This window comes from Frieseomelitta varia, unplaced genomic scaffold (genome assembly GCF_011392965.1).
Source record: "Frieseomelitta varia isolate USP_RPSP 00005682 unplaced genomic scaffold, Fvar_1.2 scaffold_1018, whole genome shotgun sequence".
Classification (NCBI taxonomy): Eukaryota; Metazoa; Arthropoda; class Insecta; order Hymenoptera; family Apidae; genus Frieseomelitta; species Frieseomelitta varia.
Window position 1 is genome coordinate 44,511 of NW_025108660.1, and position 24,040 is coordinate 68,550.

Consider the following 24,040-nt stretch of genomic DNA (forward strand, 5'->3'; position numbering starts at 1 on the left):
GTGACACACCTGATTTAAAAGAGATTGACACGAAAGAAACTGAGAAGTCTAGATCTCCTAGCGTTGCGTCAGAACTAAAGGATAAGTCCAAGAGTCCTAGCATAGCTGGTGAGACACCTGATTTAAAAGAGATTGACACGAAAGAAACTGAGAAATCTAGATCTCCTAGTGTTGCGTCAGAACCTAAGGATAAGACTCCTAGTATAATTGGCGAGACTCCTGATTTAAAAGAGATTGACGTGAAAGAAACTGAGAAATCTAGATCACCTAGCGTTGCTTCAGAACCTAAGGATAAGTCCAAGAGTCCTAGCATAGCTGGTGAGACACCTGATGTAAAAGATATTGACACGAAAGAAACTGAGAAGTCTAGATCTCCTAGCGTTGCGTTAGAACCTAAGGATAAGACTCCTAGTATAATTGGCGAGGCACCTGATTTAAAAGAGATTGACACGAAAGAAACTGAGAAGTCTAGATCTCCTAGCATTGCGCCAGAACCTAAGGATAAGTCCAAGAGTCCTAGCATAGCTGGTGAGACACCTGATTTAAAAGAGGTTGACACGAAAGAAACTGAGAAGTCTAGATCTCCTAGCGTTGCGTCAGAACCTAAGGATAAGTCCAAGAGTCCTAGCATAGCTGGTGAGACACCTGATTTAAAAGAGATTGACACGAAAGAAACTGAAAAGTCTAGATCTCCTAGTATTGCGTCAGAACCTAAGGATAAGTCCAAGAGTCCTAGCATAGCTGGTGAGACACCTGATTTAAAAGAGATTGACACGAAAGAAACTGAAAAGTCTAGATCTCCTAGTATTGCGTCAGAACCTAAGGATAAGTCCAAGAGTCCTAGCATAGCTGGTGAGACACCTGATTTAAAAGAGATTGACACGAAAGAAACTGAGAAGTCTAGATCTCCTAGCGTTGCGTCAGAACCTAAGGATAAGACTCCTAGTATAATTGGCGAGACACCTGATTTAAAAGAGATTGACACGAAAGAAACTGAGAAATCTAGATCTCCTAGCGTTGCATCAGAACCTAAGGATAAGTCCAAGAGTCCTAGCATAGCTGGTGAGACACCCGATTTAAAAGAGATTGACACGAAAGAAACTGAGAAATCTAGATCTCCTAGCGTTGCGTCAGAACCTAAGGATAAGTCCAAGAGTCCTAGCATAGCTGGTGAGACACCTGACTTGAAAGAGATTGACACGAAAGAAACTGAGAAAGCTAGATCTCCTAGCGTTGTGTCAGAACCTAAGGATAAGTCCAAGAGTCCTAGCATAGCTGGTGAGACACCTGACTTGAAAGAGGTTGACACGAAAGAAACTGAGAAATCTAGATCTCCTAGCATTGCGTCAGAACCTAAAGACAAGACTCCTAGTATAATTGGCGAAACACCTGATTTAAAAGAGATTGATGTGAAAGAAACTGAGAAGTCTAGATCTCCTAGCGTGGCGTCAGAGCCTAAGGATAAGTCAAAGACTCCCAGCGTTGCTGGTGAAGTATCTGATCTAAAGGATGTCGACACAAAGGACACTGAGAAATCTAGATCTCCCAGTTTAACAGGGGAACCTAAAGATGTATCTGATAAATCAAAGTCGCCTAGCATTGCCGATTCAGGCGAAGCTGATGAAGCAAAAGGACCCGATAGTAAAAAGCCAGTTGACCAAGTGCCAGACAAAGAAGGGGCATTAAAATCGCCAGTGAAGCTGGACGATTTAGGTAAAGATAAATCGCCGTCTATTATCGATGATAAGTGTAAAGTATCGTCTGAAAGTGTTGAAATGGACCAAGCGTATATGGTCGACGGAGAAAGTACGATGAAGATAACGCCTGAGACAGAATCGAGTATTAAGAAGTATATTTTAGAAGAGTATATAAATAAGGGAAAGAAGATCACGATGACCGTGATAGAAGATATAGTTAAAACTTACACCGTCTCGGAGCTGATAGTGATGACTATCGTAGAGACAGTGATCGCAACGAAGAGGCTCAACCGAGACTCTGTTTTAGACATGTCCGAGCAGAAAATGGATCACTCGATAAGTTCCAGCGTGAGTTCCGAAATGATCGCCTCCGACAAGTCTACCCAAGACAGTCCGGTACGTTCCGAGCCGCACATCGACGAGGAGGTCTCGATCTCGGAGGAGAAGAGGATGGAGATGGAGAAATTCCTCGAGGAAGACTACATCAAGCGGGGTAAGAGGATCACCGAGGACATTCTCGAAGAAATCATCGTGAGGTCGTCGTTGCCACGGTACATTATCCTGGAGATAGTCGAGGAGATCATTCTGAAGAGGAAACTCGTTCGAGAGTCTGTGATCGATCCGGAGATAGATTATCAGGAGGACGAGACTGAGGACAGCTACGGCAAGGATGGCTATCGTTACGAGAAATCAATGGAGCTTAGATACGAGCCCGAGCACGAGGATAGGAAGATGTCCTACGATTACAAGACGACCGAGTATTCGGGATCGCGTGAAAGTCAAATGGAAACGTCGATGACGGATTATCCCGTGAGCTACGAGAGCCAGTTCCACAAAGCGTTCGTCGGCGGTGTGACGGAAATACGCACGACTCACATCACCACGCTGTCAGGGAAATCAACGCCGGACGTGACTCGCGACGGCACGCCTGATTCGATTTCCGAGCCCACAGCCTCCACGGTCGAGAAGCTGGAAGACAAATCCGCCGGTAAATCAACGGATCATGTTTCTCCGGATAAAGATGCCGTGTCTACGAGTGTCGATAGTTCTACCGTCACTACCACGGTGACGCAAAAGGTAACTACGTCTGTTTCAGAAACTGTAGATTCGAAGCCACAGGTCACTCTGTTGAAAGAGAGTAAAATTGGCGAACCGCAGGTGACGCACGAAACGGAGATAATTAGAAAAGTAATCGAATCGGACGTGGACACGAGTAAGCCTCTGTCCTTGGCGAAGCTCGAGTTCGAGGAATTGGAGAAACGAGTTGTCAAGGATAGAGAGGAAGTGGGAGATGAAGCAACAACCGAGGAGCAACAGGAAATTTCACCGGACGGCAAAGTGATCGTGGTTAAGAGAATCGTGAAGCGTGAGGTGACCGAAACCGACGACGAGCCCGAGACCATTCGCAAGGTTATAAAGCGAGAGATCATCGAGTCGGACGAGCCGATGGTAATTACGAAAGTCATCAAGCGAGAGGTCATTGTTCCCGAGGGCGGCGAAATCGACGATACGGACGATCTCGCGACGATAAAGGAGATCGTGAGCAAAGAGACGCTTCCATCGACCATCGAGACCGTGAGAACGGAAACGAAGAAGTACGTGATCACAGCCGGCGAGAAATTGACCGAGGAGACTCTAACGTCGGATATCCTGAGCGACGTTAAAAGAGCAACGACAACCATCATAGACTCCGATGGCAAACTGTCGAAAGACGCCATTGAGAAGCTGACAACCGAAGCGAGGAAACAGAGTGAAATTCTGAGCGACGAGGGAACCGTGATTAAAGAAACTACGATCAGAACGGTGAGATCGGAAGATTCAACGGAGAAGAAGAAGACCGAAGAGACGAGATCGGAGAAGGAGGAGGCGAGATACGCGCAGTTGGAGAAACATTCGGCGTCTCCCCTGGTACGTGATATTGCGTCCGACGTGTCAGGCAGATCAACGCCGGACCGAAGATCGGAAGGCAGGTCCATGACAGCGACTCCGGAGGGATTTAAATCGGGGGAGGTGATCAGAACGATCATCACCACGACCAAGACGGTGTCCGACGACGGAGAGATCGTGACGACCACTCGCGAAGTAACGGAAACTACCAATGAGAAAGGAGAGACTGTCGTACTGGCGGAGAAAGTAGACGTGAAGGTAGACGAGTACGTGCCCAGTAAAGAGCCGGGAGAGTCCTCGATGGCTCCTGACAGCCCACTCTTGCGTTCCTTGCACGAGAAGGAGAAAGAAACCGGCTTTATGAGTCGCGCGATGAGCAGCAGCGTCTACGGTGAGTTACCAACCGCGAAAGACCTGCCGTCAGGCGATAGTCCGCTGAAAATCGGCGAGTCGTCCGTTTCGACCGAGCACGGTGATTACTCGTTTAAACGTTTCATGGTGGAGAAAGAGTACGCCGGTGACTACAAGGAGAAGTCTGACCCGAAGAAGTACATCGACGAGGCGGGGCTCGACTTCGAGAAGGCTTTGTCGATGGAGAGGAAGGAAACGACTACGGAGACCACTGACGCGCAGGGTAAGACGATATCGGCGAGATACACGAACGGCAGTGTTCGCCAAGAATCGTCAGACTCGGGTGGCAGATCGGACGATCACAAGGAGAAAGACTCGAAATCCGACACGAAGAAAGATCCGTTGGATGGCTGGGGGACTCCGTTGGGACTCCCGTCTCCCATTCAGCCGCACAAGTTCAACTTGAAGAACGGGTCGCAAACGCCGGCGAGCACTAATACAAACGCGAACGCGAGTACGAATCCGGACAACAATCTCGGTTTGAACTTCGACGCAATCAACGACTGGGGCGAACCGTTGAGACTACCATCGCCGGCCCCTGTTACTAACGAGATCTCCAACAAGGGTACGCCTGGGACGCCGAAAAAGGAGAAGAAGCAAGCGAAGAAGGTGCTGTCGGAGAACATCAAGAATAAAAAACGCTCGGAGAGCCCGGGCAAGAACGAGAAGAAGATGAAGGATTCGAAGAACAAAGTACAACCGGTCTACGTGGATCTAACTTACGTACCTCATCACGGCAACTCGTATTACACGTCGTTGGAGTTCTTCAAGAGAGTTCGCGCGAGATATTACGTGTTCAGCGGTACCGAGCCGAGCCGCGAAGTGTACGATGCTTTGCTGGAAGCGAAGAGATCTTGGGAGGACAAGGATCTCGGTAAGTCCCGGTCTGATCGACGCCATCTTTGATCGAATCATTGGTTCTGTTGAAAGAGTCCAAGTTCCATTTTATTTAAAATATATATTATTTATGATATATACTTTAAATAAGTATATTTTATTACAGGTAAAAATAGAATATATATATTAATTGAGTTTCATTTTATTTAAAATATATATATTATTTATTTTAAATAAGTTCTAAAATATGTATTTTGATTAAATTTCATTTTATTTATAATATATATTTAAAATATATATTTCAATTAAGTTTCATTTTATTTAAAATATATATTATTTATTTTAAATAAGTTCTAAAATATGTATTTTGATTAAATTTCATTTTATTTATAATATATATTTAAAATATATATTTCAATTAAGTTTCATTTTATTTAAAATATATATTATTTATTTTAAATAAGTTCTAAAATATGTATTTTGATTGAATTTCATTTTATTTGAAATTATTTATTTATAATATATATTTTAGTTAAGTTCCATTTCATTTAAAATATATATTATTTATGATATATACTTTAAATAAGTATATTTTATTGCAAATAAAAATAAAATATATATTTTAATTAAGTTTCATTTTATTTAAAAAATATATTATTTATTTTAAATAAGTTCTAAAATATGTCTTTTAATTAAATTTCATTTTATTTAAAATATATATTTTAATTAAGTTCCATTTCATTTAAAATATATATTATTTACAATATATACTTTAAATATTTTATTACTTTAAATATTTTTATTATACTTTAAATATTTTTTATTTAAATATTATATTTTATTACAAGTAAAAATGAAATATATATTTCAAGTTTCATTTTATTTAAAATATATATTTTAATTAAGTTTTATTTAATAATATATATTTATACAGTAATAAATAAGCGGTGAACAAAAGTTTAAAAACTGATACGTTTGTACATCATATCGAGAATTAGTAACACTTGTATCACTTACGAGCTGAAGCCATCATTTTTCTCATCGCTGTCAAACGAAGATTGATCAGTCTGTCTAATGTGATTAATTTTTAATTACGCGATTAACGCAGTGATTTTTGTTCTTGTAGAGGTAACTATGATCCCAACTTACGATACCGATACTCTGGGCTATTGGGTAGCCGACAACGAAGAGGCTCTCGCTGCGAACCACATTGACCTTTCACCTTCCGCGTCCCGTTGTACGATTAACCTGCAGGACCACGAGACTAGTTGCAGTGCCTATAGACTTGAATTCTAGGGATTGGCAGCCTGCTCAGCCGTAATAGTTGAGTTCTGAGCGGTGTTCAGAGAGTGTGCACACGATCGCTTCGTTTCTGGACTTGCCGTTTCGCGAATTCCTCACCGTGCCTATTAGCGGTTCATGAAACTTTAGAGTGGGAGGGAAATGAGGGTGAATCTCAATGAGAAAGGCTACATCGAACGACTTAGACGCGGTCGTTTTACGATCCGAATTTCGTGCCTAATCCCATTATAAGTCATAAACGTACGCAGTTGTTCCTTGTTTTTAAATGCACAGGTTTTATTGGGTCGACCAGTTGTATTATCGCGGGCCACCGTAATATAATAACAGCATGTAGCAACAACAAATAAGCGACGAGCAAGTAACAATGTTAACAGCAACAACGATAACGACGATGACGTTGACAATGCCCCTTTCTCGCTGCTATCTATATTTGATCTCTATTTTCTTTGCTTCGTTGCTCTCCTCTAATAGTTGCATCGACGAGTACGATGAAACGAATGCGATTCTCTTCTTGATACACGATTCGCTTCGTTCCGATCTCTTTGCCGGTACGTGCGACAAAATCTCGACTTCCGAAAGCTGAACAAATCTCTGCGCTACTCTCTAGTTCTACGATGAACGAACCTGGCCTGCTCTCGGTTTCTTCGTACGCTTAATACACACGAAGCTTAAAGAAACGCGTATATTCTCGCGCCATTATCTTTTTATATATATATCTATTATTCTCGACACCATATCGCAGCTTTAAAAAGAACGTAGAACGAACGCTGAGGAAGTAGGAATACAGCCTGGCAATAACACGGACAAGACGTACAAAGATAAATAAGGATCAGAGTAACACGCGTGTACGCACGACGAGGGCGAAATGTTGAAATGGAAAGGGATTCTTTGTACATTTCTGTACGGTGTTTAAGCTCTCGACAAGATCACGACCGTTCGGATAATCCGAGCTCGTGTCCAACGACGATTTCTCGTCGCGAATGTCTACGACCGTGTACGTCGATCGGGAAATACCATTAGAGGTTTCTAAAAAGAAAACTTTAGAGATACTTGGTGCAGTCCGAATGAATTTAACTAACTGTAGGGTCGTTCAGATTGTCGGCGATTGATGTTCCATTCCAAACGCCACTCTCAAGTGGGGAGTAGGCGAAAACTAAACGAGTCTAAAAAAAGAAACTAAGAGTCTAAAAAGGGATTTCCTCCAGAATAACGAAGAAAGTAGAGGTGTATCGGAAGCAAAATTGAGACGGTGATAGATGAAAAGGAAAAAGAAAAAAGAAAAAAAAAAAAACGAAAAAAGAATCGTACAACATCCATCCAAATGAACAAAGTCCACGTTCGATAATCGTATCGGAGTGAACAGCTCTGTTTTTCACCGTTTCGTTCGTGTTTCGAACGCCATCAAACTAAGAAAAAAGAAAAAAAAATAAAAATAAAAAAGAAAAAGAAGAAGAAGAAAAAACAGAGTTGGTCGTTCCTGTGATATAAATCCGTTTATAGATATTTTTTAGAGAAGAGAATATTTCATTTGCCACGTAACGAAAAATACCACTTCCTAGAGGCGCGCGCACCGTTTACGAAACTAGACCAAAAAAAAAGAAAAAAAAAAAAAAGAAGAAGAAGAAAAAGAAGAAAAATCGTACAAGGGGGATTCAAGTTTCCATCGACTTGTTTCATTTTTTTTTTTCTTCCCCTCCCATTCTCGCGGGAGGGGAGAATTTGATTTCGGATATTTGCTTCCGGGGAAAGTTCAGTGTCCGACGCGTCTCTTTTACGTGTGTCGTAGCAAAGACTGTAAGGGAAAGAAGTTTCACGCTAGGGTTCTTTAAGAGAGCAGTTTAGTTCCTTTTGTACTTATTTTTCAACTGAAATACGACAAACTGCATTCGTACGGGGATGACGATGGCGCGTGGCGATTGCTCGAGCGACTCGGTAAGGGTGATGTATAATATATAGAATGAAATCGCAATGGTAATCGTAAGACTGCGTACACGTTTGTTATCGTGAGCAACACGTGTCCCTGTTCGTTTTAAAGAAAGTGACGTGCTACCTCGTGAACAAGCTTGAACGCTTTTTTTCGCACACCGAGACTCGATTGTCATCATGTTTAATGATACATTAATAGAAGAGTTATGGTTACATCGAACCGTATTTACTAACGAGCGTAACGATTAGTAAGATGGAGTAACAAATGTGTACGCATCTGAATGACAACGATGGAAAAACTGATAGAGTCACGATAACGGTGTGACTGTGACGATGATTGCGGTGACAATACCGTACGATAACGCCAACGAAATTATCATGATTATCGTGATAGTGATGGTAATGATGGTGACGACAATAACGGTGACAATAAGGACGATGACGATGACAACGACGATGGACAAAAATAGTGATAACGATGGCAATGATGATGATGATAATTTATAAGAATGATATGAAAATATAGGGACGATTTATGAGGTAGTAGGATGGTAATATCTTGCACTCGTTGTCAGACGAAATGTGATTCTAGTGCAGGTGAAAGAAGCAAACGTGTTTTCATCATTTTGTACAGATTATCAGGGTGACTAGTCATATTTGTGTGTTCCAATATTAAAATGAGCGTATGCAAAAGAACTTATAAAGACTGAAAGGAAAAGTATTTTTCTAACGAAGTTTAAATGTCGAAATACTTCTTGTTTTTATTTTTACGAGCTCTTTTGTATAATGCGCTGTTTATCTTAGAGCACACAAGTAGGGTGAACATACTGACGTGGACAGTGAATTCTAATTCGAACTGCGCGCGCGAGTCAGAGTAATTTTCGTAGAAAAGGTAGATTACGAGAGCACATGCTCGTTACGTTCGTAAAAAAAAAAAAGATAATCGTTTGATTCACTTTGTATATACATATATAAATACATATACGTGAAAATATGGGATAAGAATGTTGAACGAGCGGAAGCGACGTCGATAGACCCTGCCAGAAAATCAGTATCGGTGCATTCGGAAATTCAAGTTTCAAATAATTCTATTCGCTGGGAAAATTCGTCGAGAAGAGAAAAAGAAAATTCCAATAGAAACGATAAACTATGACGATATATGCAAAAGCACAGAAAAATCGTGTATAGTGAAAAAGGCCTACAATATGCATAGGTTCCGATATACACACCGTACGAAAAAAACGATCGTTCACGTAGAGGAACCAGGTAGAATTAAGAAGAAAACAACGTACATCCTGCCAATTATGATTGATATGATAGCTCCGGGTCCAATAAATGCTCTAGTCTGTAAGTTCCTTTTTTCTTTTTACTGCTGAATCACTGCAGTTTCTTCGTTGATACACACTTATTTGTTCCTTACTTCGTTCGTATGTGTACACCACATCTATAATAATGTTTATTTGTCAGATTTGTCACGCCTTCGTCGCAGTAATTTAAATTATAAATAAAATAAAGCGAACAACTCTGAATATTCTCTGGCAAAAGATTTGAGGAAAGTTTGGTCTAAACGAAAATACGTTTGCTGTGTGTCATTTCTTCTCTTGTTATTATCATCGTCGTTGTCATTACTTATTGCTATAATACCACCATTATTACTAGCATCACCATTACTGCTACTACTGCCGATATTTTCATTATTATCATTGTCATCATTATCATTCATTGTTATTTATTGTTCTTCTTCTTATTATTACAACACCTATCGTTATGATTATTGTCATCATCATTAATAAGCACATTATACCATTATAAATTACTCGAGCATTATCGTGTCGTTACAGTCATCATCTCGGTCATTGTCACTATTGTCATTGTCATTGTTGTTGTTGTTGTTGCATTGTTATTTTTACCATCATCATCAGCATGGTCGTATCGTCATTGTCACCATCGAATCATCGATCGCGAACGAGAACTTTGTTGCTTGTAACGAGAAGAAGAAGAGAAAAGAAAAGAAATAGAATGAAAAGCGTAAACTGAAGAAAGAAACGCGAGGCGAGAGGACGGTAAAATGCGCTCGATAGTCGATAGAAACCATGTGTGTACCTATGTATTTTATGTATTATTTATCGACGAAACTAACGATGACCAGCTGTTTAGGTAGGATATTAAAATTATCAAATTGAGTGTGACGAGGATGATCGAAAACGAGTAAACAAACAACAGACGTTGTAATAATTAACATTGGGTGAAACAAAAGCGGAACGATTAGGATATTTGCGCTTGTCGCTCGACAAGTCGACAGGAAGATGAAAAAAGGGGGCGAAAACGAAAAAAAAAGAAAAAGCAGAATTTAAATTAATGAAAAAGAAAAGAAAAACCGAGAGGGTGAGATGCGAAGAAAAAAGAAAAAAAGAAAAAAAGAAAAAAAAAGTTAAGAACGAGCTTTCATTAAGACAGTTTAGATTAAATATAAAGATGAACAAAAAGTATATATATATGAACACGTATACACGCGCGCGCATACACACACATATACACACACAACCGCTCATACATACATACGTATACACACGCGTACATGCATACGATACAGAATAAAATATACATATAATATACGAGTGGAAGGGACAGAGAAGACATAAAAAAAAAAAAAAAAAAAGAAACTAACTAGGAAGAAATTTAATTCCGGGAGAGACAAGATGAATAAACGCGAAGGATAACGAAGTGCGAACCTCAACACCTGTACGAACCCCTAAATCGCGATGCATAGAAACGGGTGTGAGAACGGTGATACGGTTTTATTTGAACTATCAACGTAGGAGACCGTCGTATGGAATAAATATTGTTGTTTCGTACGGCCCTTGACACGTATCCGACACTCGAGCACATCGGAGTAAGCGTATCGCTCGGTCTTGGCTCGATTTTTCGTACTTCACGCGACGACGTGTTCGCTGCCGAGTAGAGTATACCTATTGTCGAATAATCGAGCGATCGAGCGAGTCGAATGGAGAAAAAGAAAAAAAAAAAAGAAAAATGGGACGAAAAGGGAAGGAAAGACGAGAAAATGAGAAAAGCAATCGGTAATGTTAAAAGAGTTTGTTTACTCCGCGCGAAAAATATCGGATACGCTAATGTTCTAGTCAGATGAAAAAAATCTCGTTTCCTAATATTATAAACAGAAAAAGAAAAGAGAAAGAGAGAGAGAGAGAGAGAGAGAGAGAGAGAGAAACCATCTAGTCATTCTTCTTCACAGTCGATTTTTCTGCCGTTACGAGACTGCGCCGCAGATCATGAAGACGAGAAAAGGTAAAAGTTTTTTCACAATTGTATTTATTATTACGAAAAAGGTAATCGCGGTTCTCACCCCTTGAAGCGCATCGGCGCGTCGTGTTTTTTCGAATAACGAATTAAGAAGAAACCAAAAAAGGAAAAAAAAATAATAATAAATAAATAAATAAATAAAAAAAAAAAGAAATAAAAAAACTTACTGTGGAGTGTTCATGGTGCTATGATTACTATTATTATTATGATTATGATTATGGTTATGATTATGATGATTATTATGATTATTATTATGATTATTATTATTACTATAGAAATAACAATGTTATGCTATATGACAAGAAATGAATAATATAATAAATATACATTATACCTTAGCGATACTTCTTCCCTATCACGTCTCTCTCTTATTTCCTTAAGAACTTGTCGATTATCACAGGGTGTTACACGTCCAGAATGTTAGTTTTGTTCAACGATTGAAACATAAATCTAATTTTACATGTCAATGTTCCTGGATTTGAATCAGATCTAGATTTTTGCCAATTGAAACTTGCCTTGAACTTGCCTTGACGTCAGTTGCAACGTCACAGAATTAAAAATTAAAAAAATATTTTTCATTAAAAGAGTTTTTATCGAAAGAAGCATTTTCTTTTTTTTTTTTTATCATTTTATGTATTAGTAAATCTGACCAACTTTTGTCTGAAACATTTCTGTGAACACCTTGTATATATGTACGTTTGAAGAGATATTTACTTTCAATAAAATACATTTCGCTCGCGTCGTTTAACGAAAGTAATTTTTCCTTTTATTGAAAAATAAATATTTTCACTTTGCAATGTTATTATTGAAAATGTTACATAGTTCACATAGATTACATTGTATTGTATGTGTGATTTATTGGCATTTATAGAGTCTCCATCAACGACTTGGCTCTTCGTAGCTCTGCAAAAAAAAAAAAAAAAAGAAGAATGAAAATGAACGAATGAGTTACATACATGTTCGCTTGGATTCGCTTTTTATTTTGGTGACACCAAATAATAATTGAACATAATCAGACATTATTTTGTCAATCAACGATGCAACTCAAAATAATACACTTATTGGAAGAAAACTAATAATAAAATTCATTTATAGAATACAACCTAGTGTATAAAATACAAATATATAATAATGAAATATATTTATAGAATACAACGGGAACAAATTTGATCACGTTCAACTCTAATATTCAAAATTCAAGTCGTACAGAGGCCAAATGGATTGTCACCTTTTTTTTCCCATGAAATTACAGCAGTTCAAAGGTATCGACAATTCTTCGTCGTTAATTCGATTATTGGAATTTTTATTTTCATTTAATTACACGTCGAACTCTAATACTCACCTGTCAGTAAAACGTGGACGTCCTTCTTTGAGATGTTGATAACAGAATTTTCTACGTTTCCGTCCAATCTCTTCAATTTCAGAGAGACCGTGGAGAATGGCGAGGAATTGTCACAGGACAGAACCTCGATCGACGATAATCTACTAACTGAATGATGAATTTCAAAAAAAAACTTTACACAAAGAAGAAACCACCATTGTCAATTATGCACGAAATTAAAAAGATAATGTTTAATTACCTCTCAAGGACTGAGAGGAGAGCGTAGCCGTAATTTGAGGACAATGATCCGTGTGTAGTCTGGCAATTGCCGCGCTATGCTCGCGTGGCAGCCCGAGCTGTTGCAGTTCGCTGCTTAAATCAGCAGCCGAAACGGCATATCGTGCAGACGATGTGAAAATTAATTCGAGAGCCGCTACCATGGCCTTTGCGTCGTTCAATTCTCCAGAACGAAGAACGAATAACGATGAGAAGAGGGGACAAAAAAAAAAAGAAAAAAAATGAAGACAAATTGTCGTATGGTAAAATTAATAGATCGATTCTTAATTCAGACGTCTATTGAATGAAATTAACAGAAATAAAAAAAACTGATTTCTGCGCGCATGAGATGCAAAGATAATAAATATAAGCGTACGTGTATACTTACTGCTTGTATGTGTATCAGTGAAAATCGATTTTACTTACCGACCTTAGCGTCTTGAGTAATTTTCCTGACTTTTTCTTCCTTGGGAAAAAAAGAGAAAAATAACTCTGAGAACGACTTCAATTTCCCAGAAATAGCAATAATCCCAGAAGCAGAACAAATAACAGTACGAAGCTACCTTTTGTTTGTTTGTCTAGATTTTAGCGTCGAACGTGCTGACGTTTCTTTTGAACGGCATCGCACAATTTTATATCGCAATTTTGTAACTTTAATCCGCGGATAAAATCGATTAGAGTGAAATGTTTACGAAAATTAAAGTTTACATATTCATGAGAATTCGAATTTCTCTTTCTTCAGAAAATTGAATGTTTATCTTTTAGATGGGAATTGTTGAGATCTGATGGAAAATTAATTTAAAATACAGATTAGTACTGTGGATTAATACTTACATCAAGATCTCCCTCGGTGAGATACTTCACAACCGTTTGACCTAGTATCTTGATCTTAATAGATGTCTGTGACCAAAGAATTGAGTTAAGATACCAAAAAATTACGGTGCATTCGAAATTGAAAATCGTACGTCAAAATGAAATCATACCATACGCGACAACGTATTGATCTCGGCCAATAACCAATCGGGGCAATCCCCATCGCCCAAGAATCTGAATTTCTGGAAGAAAGAAGAGAGAAATAAAAATCAGAGCACTTTCATAAATTTTCTGTTTCTAATTTTGCATGCTTTCTACGATAATTGTATCCATTTTCGAAAACCATACTATTACTGCATGGTTTATAGTTATAATTTATAAATTTGTAATAGTTAATTTATAACAATTTAATTATTTTTATAATGGCCATCTCACCATGATTTACTGATTTCCTCGTAAATATCGGACGTCTCAATTCCTGAATCTGGAACAAAAATCGACAAACACTTGAATCAAGCAGTATAACGAGAAAAATACTTAGCTGAAGAAGAAATTGAAAGAAACTGGATTATAATTGAAAACTTAAAATCCTGCTCAAGTGAATTCATCTTAAATGGATAAAAGAATATTTTAGTACTTAGTAATTAACATTTGATTAAAGGGAGCTTCTATAGCTTCCTCGGAATTTCTTTTCGTAGCTCTAAACTGCAGATTATTATGCAACTATAGAGGATACAAGGATGCAAAAATGGAGAGCAGGATCCACATAAAATAAATACATAAAATAAATAATAAAATATATCCAAAGTATAGTATCCCCTGTAAGGCGTAGCAGGCAAGAAATTTCTTACTTACGCCCTACTTTTCCAATTGTATTTATAAAAATATGAAACTTCGCGAGTGTCTGTAGTCTAGCAATAATTTTCTAATTTTCATTGACGTTTCAGAAGATTCTAACAAAGGGAACAGCATCAAATATAAAGAGGACTTAAATAGGCGCCCTTGGTTACCTCCTACTTGTCTCAGTTACACAACATATTATCACATTAAACACAAGTGCGTGTTCTTTCTCGCGTCATAACGTTTTTACGGTTATATGTACTCACTTACTGTGTCTTCCTGTGACGCAGTGAGAAACAGGGTACCATTCAATCCCTTTTCAAGTTGTACATTGTAAATGCTCGTTTCATTGAACAATAAATATTATAAAGTATCATGCATTACATGTTAACAACAACACATCTTGATAAAACAAGTGAGGAACGATATATAAAAATATGGTAAATCTATTTTTGATGATTTCCTGACATTTATATTATTCAATGATTAAAAGGAGTATTATTAAATGGAAGTATGAAATAATTGAGGAAAGAAATATCTTGATAGAAAATAAACAGAGAATATCCTCTTGACAGTTCTGAATGAATTATAATAATTGAATTAAATTTAAATTTATAAATTATTAATTTAAGTGTTAAGTAATTTAAATTTATAAATTGTAATATAAAATTTCTAATATATATATCTCAATTATAATGATAATTGTAAATATTGGATCAATTAATATCAGCCGCAATATTTTTTAAATTTCCAATATGAGTCAGTCTTTCTTCAAACGTTCAAACGGAAATAAAAAGATCGTGCATTTAATTTCAAGCTCAAAATTATTTTACCATAAAATTAATCGATGCACACGTTGAATTTATAAATTTCTTATGCAATTTATCACGTTTCTCACCACAATCGTCCAATCTTCTTGGTATAATTATCCTGACAATATCCTGGATAATATGACCGATTAATTGTGATAATGTTAACAATTGTAAAATTGCAACGATGATCTTTAGAATTTGACAAATTGTAGAAATTCACGTGTCACGTCGTATCTAGACATGTAAATCATCGGATCGCTGACGAAATGTTAAAAGTAAAGTAACCTTTTTCTATCGTGACAAGCTGGTGACTAGCGTGAAACGCATTTCCCCTGACAACAGGAATTTTTCAATGAAAGAACAAGAAACCTATAACCCACGGTCATCGTGATGTTTGCGTTTCTTGGCAGGGAATTCCCTATACAATTCTTCTAATCTCTCGACCGCAACGAGGTCGCCTGTAGGATTCGCGGAGGAACACCATAAATACGGGAGAAACGGTCCTTTCCAATTCATTCTTCGCATTCGACTCGTGGTGCAACGACGAAATAAGTGCTACAGTTATCGTTACAACGCAATAAAGGTACGCGAGTTTCATTCTAAATGCGACTCGTAATTATTACACGAAACACATCTCCGTAATCAAACGAAAAAAGTTTCGAAATGAAAAACTTTAGGTTGAAATTAAAATTTGTCACCTTGATATTTATCAGAATAATTACATGCACGATATCTTTACGATATTTTCTCGAAATTTAGATAAGTTTATGAATTTCACTTTCGAGGATTAAATAGAAGTTTTGTCTCTAGAATCTGTCCTTCAGAGAATTGAGAATACCAAGTTTCGATTCTGACTTCTGGAATTAAGAATTCGTGCATTTTGCATGTGATCATCTAATCTGAAAGGATATTAATCAATCCACATTGTGCTGTGTGATATATATATATATATATATATGTATTATATTGTGAAAATTTGGGCTTTGTTGAAAACTGTAGATCGAATTTTAATTTTGGGTTATTTAATATTAACTTAAAAAATAAAACGAAAAGAAGGAATATTTTTTTCACTTAATACTTTCAGTTTAAAAATTTGTATCGTTCGAATAATTGCAAGCAATATTATACACGTATAATTATATTATAGTACAATTGTAATAAGCATTGTATACTATTGAGTGGACTCTTCGAATGAGATCGAAATTAAATTGACAGTATTATAATATTATTATTATTATTTATCATTATTTATTTATTAAGAAGCATTAGCTCTTAGGATATAGGAATGCAGAAACAAAGAAGACTACTTACAAGATCATAGTATGATTTTACAATCTGTACAACTATATTTTACATTGTTTCATTACGTATAGGTCGCAAATATTCCATCAGAAGTCGATGTAAAATAAAAAAAAATGAGTACTTTAAGTATTTAAAAATTATGAAAAAAAGTTGTACATCGTAGCGATATTTCAGAATGTAGTAAATTGTAACATCGATCTTTATTTGAGGTTTCCATTCAATTGTATAATCATATAACGTATGAAGCAGTATCGTACGTAATTCTATGAAGAAATAATTACGACTTAAACAATAATTTAATATTCTATACATTTTTTCAGAAATGAAGAGATTACAAATTGTATTAGTTTTCTTATCAGTAACGACGTGCGGTATCCGAGCGACAAAGACAGAGGACACTTCTACGGTAATGCCACACGAACTTGTTGCATCGTAAGACTTAAACATTCTAATCTATAACGTATATATATATATATATATATAAAAAGATGATATTCTCACTTTTCACTGAACGAATTTATTATTCTTTCCTTTTCTTTCCTCACCGTACGGCGTACTTTGAATTGTCACTTGTGAATCCTTCTGCATTTTAACGAGTAAAACTCTTTATAAGTTTACGCCAACTCGTTATTAATTGCGACAAGAAGGAGACTAAAGAAGGGAAGAAAGGGGAAATATTCGCATGTGCCGGAAAGCGTGCGAAGTATCTCTCTAGAGTCGCGTTTCATCGTCTATGATACTTTTTGCTCGCTTCGTACCAACGCGTCTGCAAGGAATGATTTTTGTTCTACGTTTAAATGTCACGATCGTTCACCGCCCCCGCCAATACTTGAAATATATATTTGATATATATTTAGACAAGCGTGGATAGCGAAGCGACGCCAGTGTTAATTTCGGACGTGCATTGCTTGTGGAAGCACGGGGGACGTGTGTCGCAAGATCGACCGATTTGCATCGAGATCGATGACGATTCTTTACGAGCGGCTGCTAAATCATCGAAACTCGCACCTTTTCCAATAATCAGGTAATCAAGAAATGTGTATTTATACATAAGTTGTGCACACTATCGTCCATGAATTATGATGCGCTTGCTATTTAAATATATAATGTAACAAGATCTTGGAAATTTAATTGTTTTTATACTTAGATTTTATATAAATACACAGTGTCACGATACATTTGTGACTTTAAATATAGATTTCGATATGATGCGATAGGTCTCTGACAAGATTTTTAAAGCGTGGTATAACTTCATTTTTCTTACAATTAGATATTGACTTTCATGCGCTTATCGGAAATTTAAAGGTGAAAAAATGCGGATGACGTTCATGTATTATATAAAAATCTAAAAATCGTACAAAATCGTTGACGATGAATCATTATAATATTTAGCAAATACGAAACAAATCCCTGTTTATGTTCGATCTTTTTTAATTTCGTTGGTAATTAAAAATATAATGTTTTACTAATTAAAGATCTTTACACCTCGTGATAAAAGTATGAATTTTACTGAAAATAACATTAAAAACGTTTTAGTATTTACAGATTTTACCTTTTGAAAATTCACTGCCTACTTATGATATTCATAATAAACTTACAATACACTTGTTAACAAACACCAATTTCATTTTGTAATTACAACATCCATTTATTTTTGATTAATTCCTAAACGAAATATGCTTATGGATACTACTTCTACTTATTATTACTATTATTTATTATTATTATTATTAATTCTACTTATTACTGGTTCTTATTATTATTATTAATTTTATTTATTACTGGTTCTTATTATTATTATTATTAATTCTACTTATTACTGGTTCTTATCATTATTATTATTAATTCTACTTATTACTGGTACTTATTCCACCTATAAATGATCAAAAATTTTATGAAGGTACATGGACCCGAGTGGCAAACAATCGCAACAGGGCACGTCGAATCTGGCAAAGCGATTGGAAACCGAGTACGTAGAATGTATCCTGAATCCTGCTGTGTTTCGCGAATTATTGGAAAGGGACATTGTTTCGTGTAACTTGAAGAGGCGTTACCATCGTCGGCAACTAGGCTGGAAACTGCAGAATCCGTTCTACGTGGAGGAGCCGAATTGGGTCGAAATAAATAACGACGGCAGCGAAAATCATTCGCGTCATAATCTCGAAACTGTCGATCCGTACATCATTTCGCGAGGTAAAAAATTTCGCGAAAGATTAACGAACATCGTCAACGACACGAGAAGCGGAGAATCGTCGATCGAGTACGAAGATCTGCGTGTAATTCTGGCGGACAACTTGAAAATGACGAGAGACAAAAGATCGACGAACTCGAATTCACGGCTCGAGGCTCTGAACGAAAGTAGCGATGATCACGACGACGGTGACAACAGTAATCGAAGGGATGAAAATTTAAAAAAGACAGACAAAGAGAAAGAGCGCGAAAATTTGAATGATGACGTGGCCGGTGATTCGAAAATAAATTCGAACACGCGACTCGAAGAATATAAAAATAAAGAGGACGAGCATTTAAAAGATACAAAGAGAAGATCTGCCAACGATCTGAAATTAACTAACAACGAACATACATTGTCTGCAGGGCGAGATAGAAAGGTGTACAACGAGCAGAAGGAATATTTGAAAAGTGGGGAAATCGAAAGTGGTGAGTCGACGTTTAACAAGCAGAAGGACAAGCGTGGATTGATTTTGAGAAAAACGCCGTACAATTCGGGGGACGACATAGTCTCACGTGCGATTTACACGCCAGAGGAGACACCTCGCATGCCGGCCGAACTGGCTACCGCTTCGGGGAATGCGATTGGCGAAGAGGGTAATTCTCTTTTATTTCGAGTGAAACGTGACTCGAACGATGTCGTCGTAAAGAACATTGCGGTCGAATCTGCGTACCGGCCAAATCGTATTCGTGAAACGACCAATTATTCCGAAAGAGAGCGAAGGAATGGTATTAGAGGACTTGATGTTCTGAACGACATACTCGAGCAACCCTACTTCATTTCCAGGGGCAAGAAAATTAATAACAAAGAGGAGAAAAAGATATCATTCGAACGATTAGAGCCAGAAGAACCAAAATCGACGATGGAAAGGATTATAGGTGGAGAAAGGTTGAGAGAGGATTTGAACAAGTGTAGAGATCGCATGAACGAAAGAGAGAAGAGGATAAAGGGATTGGAAGACGATTTTGGGATCGACATGAAGGGACTCGTTAATCTAGAGCAACCTTACTTCATTTCCAGGGGCAAGAAAATTAATAACAAAGAGGAGAGAAAGATATCATTCGAACGATTAGAGCCAGAAGAACCAAAATCGACGATGGACAGCATTATAGATGGAGAAAGGTTGAGAGAGGATTTGAACAAGTGTAGAGATCGCATGAACGAAAGAGAGAAAAAGATAAAGAGACTGGAAGACGATTTTGGGATCGACATGAAGGGACTCGTTAATCTAGAGCAACCTTACTTCATTTCTAGGGGCAAGAAAATTAATAACAAAGAAGAGAGAAAAATAACATTCGAACGATTAGAACCACAAGAACCAAAATCGACGGTGGACAGGATTATAGGTGGAGAAAGGTTGAGAGAGGATTTGAACAAGTGTAGAGATCGCATGAACGAAAGAGAGAAGAGGATAAAGCGACTGGAGGACGATTTTGGGATCGACATGAAGGGACTCGTTAAACTAGAGCAACCTTACTTCGTTTCCAGGGGCAAGAAAAATAATTACGAAGATGACGGAAGAATATTCTTTGAACAATTGAAATCAGAAATGGATGATATTATAGGGGGAGAGAAGTTGAGCGAAGCTTTGAGATGTGATTTGAGTAAGTGTGAGGACCGTACGAACGAAAGAGAGAAGAGAATAAAGGAATTGGAGCATCATCTTGGGATTGAAATGAAGGGGATTGTTAAAGAATTGTTGACTAGCTTTGATCCTTATTATGTGGCTAGAGGTAAAAGAGTGTTGCTACCATCGCTGAGCGAATCGTTCTGATTTAAAGTAAACTGATCCTCTAATTGCAAATGCGACCGAAGTTATTTAATCTTGCTCGAAAAAATTGGAATCATTTTTTTGTAATGTACTGGTCCGTGTTTTTTTGATCGTTGTCAATTTGAAATACTCATTTTGCCATTGAAAATCTCAGATTCTTCGGTTCTGCAGGCTTACAAGTGTAATTTCATATGAAGTAAATTCGATTCTTTATACTTAAACGTTGTGATTGATCGTTATTAAACGAATAGTTAAAAATTTAATTGTATCAAACTTGACACAATGTACTGTACGTCATCGAAACAGCGTTGATGAGAAATATTATCATCGTAGGAGATGCTAAAACGAATACACCTACAAACGAAGGATGTTCAACGTTGCGAGGAAACGTATCGACCGAATAAATCTACTGACTGGACTTAACACAGCGCAATGTCACTCGTTTCAACCGTGATTTCAAGCAAATTATTTTACTTTATCATCACAATTACACGCTTACCTAATGCTCGCCTACTTTGTAAGGATCGCTGCACTTACGTCTGAACGTAACGTCTGCATCCACTTGAACCGCTATCCCTATAACATACGTATATTTCTAGAAACGAACCTTGGCCTTGTTTGCTCTTACGAAAAAAAAAAGAAAAAAAAAAAACAATTGGCGATTCGAACGAATTTCTAAAAAGAGAAATATAATTCATTTATTTTTTATAATTCATTATTCTTTGATTGAATGCTCGGTGATGTTAGAATTCAAAAAATGATCAACAGGCTGTTGTTCTCGTTCGCCTTTATGCTCGTTTATTCATCGTCGAATTTGACGTTACGCATAACTCGGAGCTGGAATTTACGACGTAATCTCTCGCAGCGCTATAGAAACGCATTTTTAACCGACACGCACATATGCTACCTCCATCTTTCCTCTACCATTCACTTTGTCATTGTATTCTCAAAATGTCACCGTATCTCACAAAGCGTTTAACAAACCGCTGCCTGCTCTTTCGTCGAAGTTTTTGCTTGCAGTTTTTGCTTGGTTTTCAAAGGAACAAGGATCGTCATGGAAAGATACATAGAGTCGGTCATAGTAGTATTTGCATCCTTGAAATTATTGAATTCAAATTGGGTCTTTATCAGTTGACGAACACAGTTAAAGAGATGAAAAAGAATTCATTGAAAATCGTAAAGACTTTGTGGACAAGTGGATAAAAATCGACAGTCTACTTGTGAAAAGGTGTGTTCTATTGTTCTGTACAATTTGCCTGTGTTCTTCATTGAAAAATAAATAATTTATTGTAATATACTGGGAATGGCGTTTCCGATCCAGTATCGTTGCTTCTGTGACTCATTGCACAAACATCTCCGAAACTTATCACGTACGATATCGCGTCCATGGATACGAAGGGGTTAATTAACCAAACGATAAACGTATTTGTTTTTCCAGCGAGTGTGGTTTTGAATTTTAGAAAAAGCGCGTTTTTATAACACGAAGAAAATTTCATTCGAGAAACGGGGGTGTACACACAGGCACAGCAAAATTATAACTAAATTATTTGACGAGCGAGCCGTGTATTTATTTTAATAAATAAATATTCATGTATAAATATTTCGATATTTAGATTATGAATAAATCTGAATGAATATATTACTCTAAAGCAAATGTCGAATTATTGCAAAAGGAAGAAACGACAGGTCGCGAAAAATTGAGACTGATAAATAAAGGAAAGATTTTATTGAAAAAAACAAGTCAAATAGTCGGAGATAGTCAATCGATATGCAGAACCCTACAATCTTGCGGATCCTTGCGAAAGAAATGATACGTAAAGAAATCCAAACTTACGTTAATAAATGTTCCTCGATTTCACTCGGAAATAAGAGACGAGACACTATTTATGTCGAGTGATACAATAATCCGCAACACGCTGTCGCAATTATATTTTTTCCAGGACGTGGATTTAATAACGTAAATAGAAATTAACATACAGCAGGAAGATGCAGAGAGAAAAATAGAGAGAGAGAGAGGGAAAGAGAGAACGAGAGAGGTATTAAGCGTGAACGATGATAGCCAACAGGAGTGAAAAGGATGGTTAAAAAATCGGGGTTGCTCTTTGGAGAGTGCGCTGCAGAAGCACATGGCGGGGTATAAGAAGAGCTGCGCTTCAGTTTCTAGTCTCACTGTACACCTTATTTTACCAGAGCTCGCAAGTGTCGCGCGTACCATTCTGACATATTTATTTATTATATATAACGTATATATTCGATAATATATATAGAACGATAAAAGGGAACCGGTGGCGGGACGATTTTTCGTAATCCTGTTGTGTGAAATACCAATCGGAACTGCCGATACTTACGTTTCAGCAGTGGAATACGGTACCTGTGTGAAAGGTAAGCGACAGTGACAAATCAAAGTAACTCTAATTAATTACTTTTACATCGTTATATCGTTTTATTAATTCATGCACAATAAAGCGTGAAGCTTTAATTAAAATTAATGAGAAGCAGAGTAAATTAGCGAGAGTATTTAAATTCGAAGGGAATTTATTATTGAAAAAGGAACCGCATTAAGAAAAATGAAAGATATTTTAAAATACGGAAGGATATTTGAACATGCCTTTTAATTTGTTATTAAAATTACACATCGCGTGAAGAGTGGTCGCGTCTGTAAAACAAAATTAATTACATTGAAAATTGATCATAAAATTGTTGATTTATTTGATGTTTTCAGTCAACCATTTATAGATTTATTTGGCATTTAGTTCAACCAATGAACCAATAGAGCCAACAAAGTCATTTCGCTTTTTTTTTTTAAATTGTAATTGTTAAATCGTCGAGATTTCAAAAATTAAAGTTAACTCGTTGATTTATTTCATTTGTTGCGTGTTACACATTATTAACAGAAGAGTGTCAATTAAGAAACTGAATAACGCAAGAATGATGTGTATTTCTCTGAAGCAAAAATTATTTTAATTATATTGATAACAGCTGTCGAGTACGAGTGATTTTTCGAAAATTGATCCGACTTTTTTTGCTTGGAGTGATAGAATATTTGAAAAGTAAATTAAATTGATTTCTTCTGCATTTTTTACATTTAATACAAGGATAGTTTGTAAAAAGATAAAGGAAAAAAACTGAAAGAATTTGAAACTTGAAGACAAATATTTCAACTGAAAAATTCCCTTCAGTATACTGAGTAAGACACCTACAGGAAGTAAATGGTTTGTGAAAAAAAAAAAAAAAAAAAAAAAAAAAAAATCGCGTGAAATCTAGAAAATTCGGATCGATCGAGAAAAAAAAAAA

At 36.9% G+C, this 24,040-nt stretch overlaps 3 protein-coding genes across 13 annotated transcripts in view; 2 read left to right on the forward strand and 1 right to left on the reverse strand.

Moving 5' to 3' along the window:
- LOC122538564 (microtubule-associated protein futsch) overlaps nucleotides 1-11,519 on the forward strand; it is a 38,277-nt gene extending 26,758 nt beyond the window's left edge. For 7 of the 11 annotated variants that reach the window (XM_043672772.1, XM_043672764.1, XM_043672828.1 and 4 more), the window contains 3 exons: nucleotides 81-682; nucleotides 1,001-4,869; nucleotides 5,959-11,519. In XM_043672772.1, coding sequence (XP_043528707.1) covers nucleotides 81-682; nucleotides 1,001-4,869; nucleotides 5,959-6,128 — 4,641 coding nt within the window. In that variant the 3' untranslated portion in view covers nucleotides 6,129-11,519. Of the gene's footprint in view, nucleotides 1-80; nucleotides 683-796; nucleotides 4,870-5,958 lie in introns of all 11 variants that reach the window. The other 4 variants (XM_043672779.1, XM_043672796.1, XM_043672836.1 and 1 more) reach the window with 4 other exon arrangements.
- Nucleotides 11,520-12,164: 645 nt separating this feature from the next.
- On the reverse strand, nucleotides 12,165-21,320 carry LOC122538638 (COMM domain-containing protein 4). The gene is made up of 8 exons (XM_043672891.1): nucleotides 21,246-21,320; nucleotides 14,227-14,275; nucleotides 13,962-14,033; nucleotides 13,813-13,878; nucleotides 13,405-13,444; nucleotides 12,962-13,162; nucleotides 12,724-12,870; nucleotides 12,165-12,284 (listed from the first exon to the last, which is right to left on the reverse strand). The coding sequence occupies exons 2-8, from the start codon at nucleotides 14,227-14,229 to the stop codon at nucleotides 12,247-12,249; spliced, it is 567 nt and encodes a 188-aa protein (XP_043528826.1). The 5' UTR covers nucleotides 14,230-14,275; nucleotides 21,246-21,320; the 3' UTR covers nucleotides 12,165-12,246.
- On the forward strand, nucleotides 17,068-20,749 carry LOC122538534 (uncharacterized protein PFB0145c-like). The gene is made up of 3 exons (XM_043672704.1): nucleotides 17,068-17,151; nucleotides 17,603-17,769; nucleotides 18,646-20,749. The coding sequence occupies exons 1-3, from the start codon at nucleotides 17,068-17,070 to the stop codon at nucleotides 20,747-20,749; spliced, it is 2,355 nt and encodes a 784-aa protein (XP_043528639.1).
- Nucleotides 21,321-24,040: the final 2,720 nt, after the last annotated feature.

Coding starts and splice junctions, on each gene's coding strand:
- LOC122538638 (XM_043672891.1), bottom strand. Junction 13,163..13,404: donor TACTCAAGACGCTAAGGTCG/GTAAGTAAAATC, acceptor TTCGTTCTGGAG/AATTGAACGACGCAAAGGCC. Junction 12,871..12,961: donor CTCCTCTCAGTCCTTGAGAG/GTAATTAAACAT, acceptor TTCATCATTCAG/TTAGTAGATTATCGTCGATC.
- LOC122538534 (XM_043672704.1), top strand. CDS start 17,068: ATGAAGAGATTACAAATTGTATTAGTTTTCTTATCAGTAACGACGTGC. Junction 17,152..17,602: donor AGACAGAGGACACTTCTACG/GTAATGCCACAC, acceptor ATATATATTTAG/ACAAGCGTGGATAGCGAAGC. Junction 17,770..18,645: donor GCACCTTTTCCAATAATCAG/GTAATCAAGAAA, acceptor AATTTTATGAAG/GTACATGGACCCGAGTGGCA.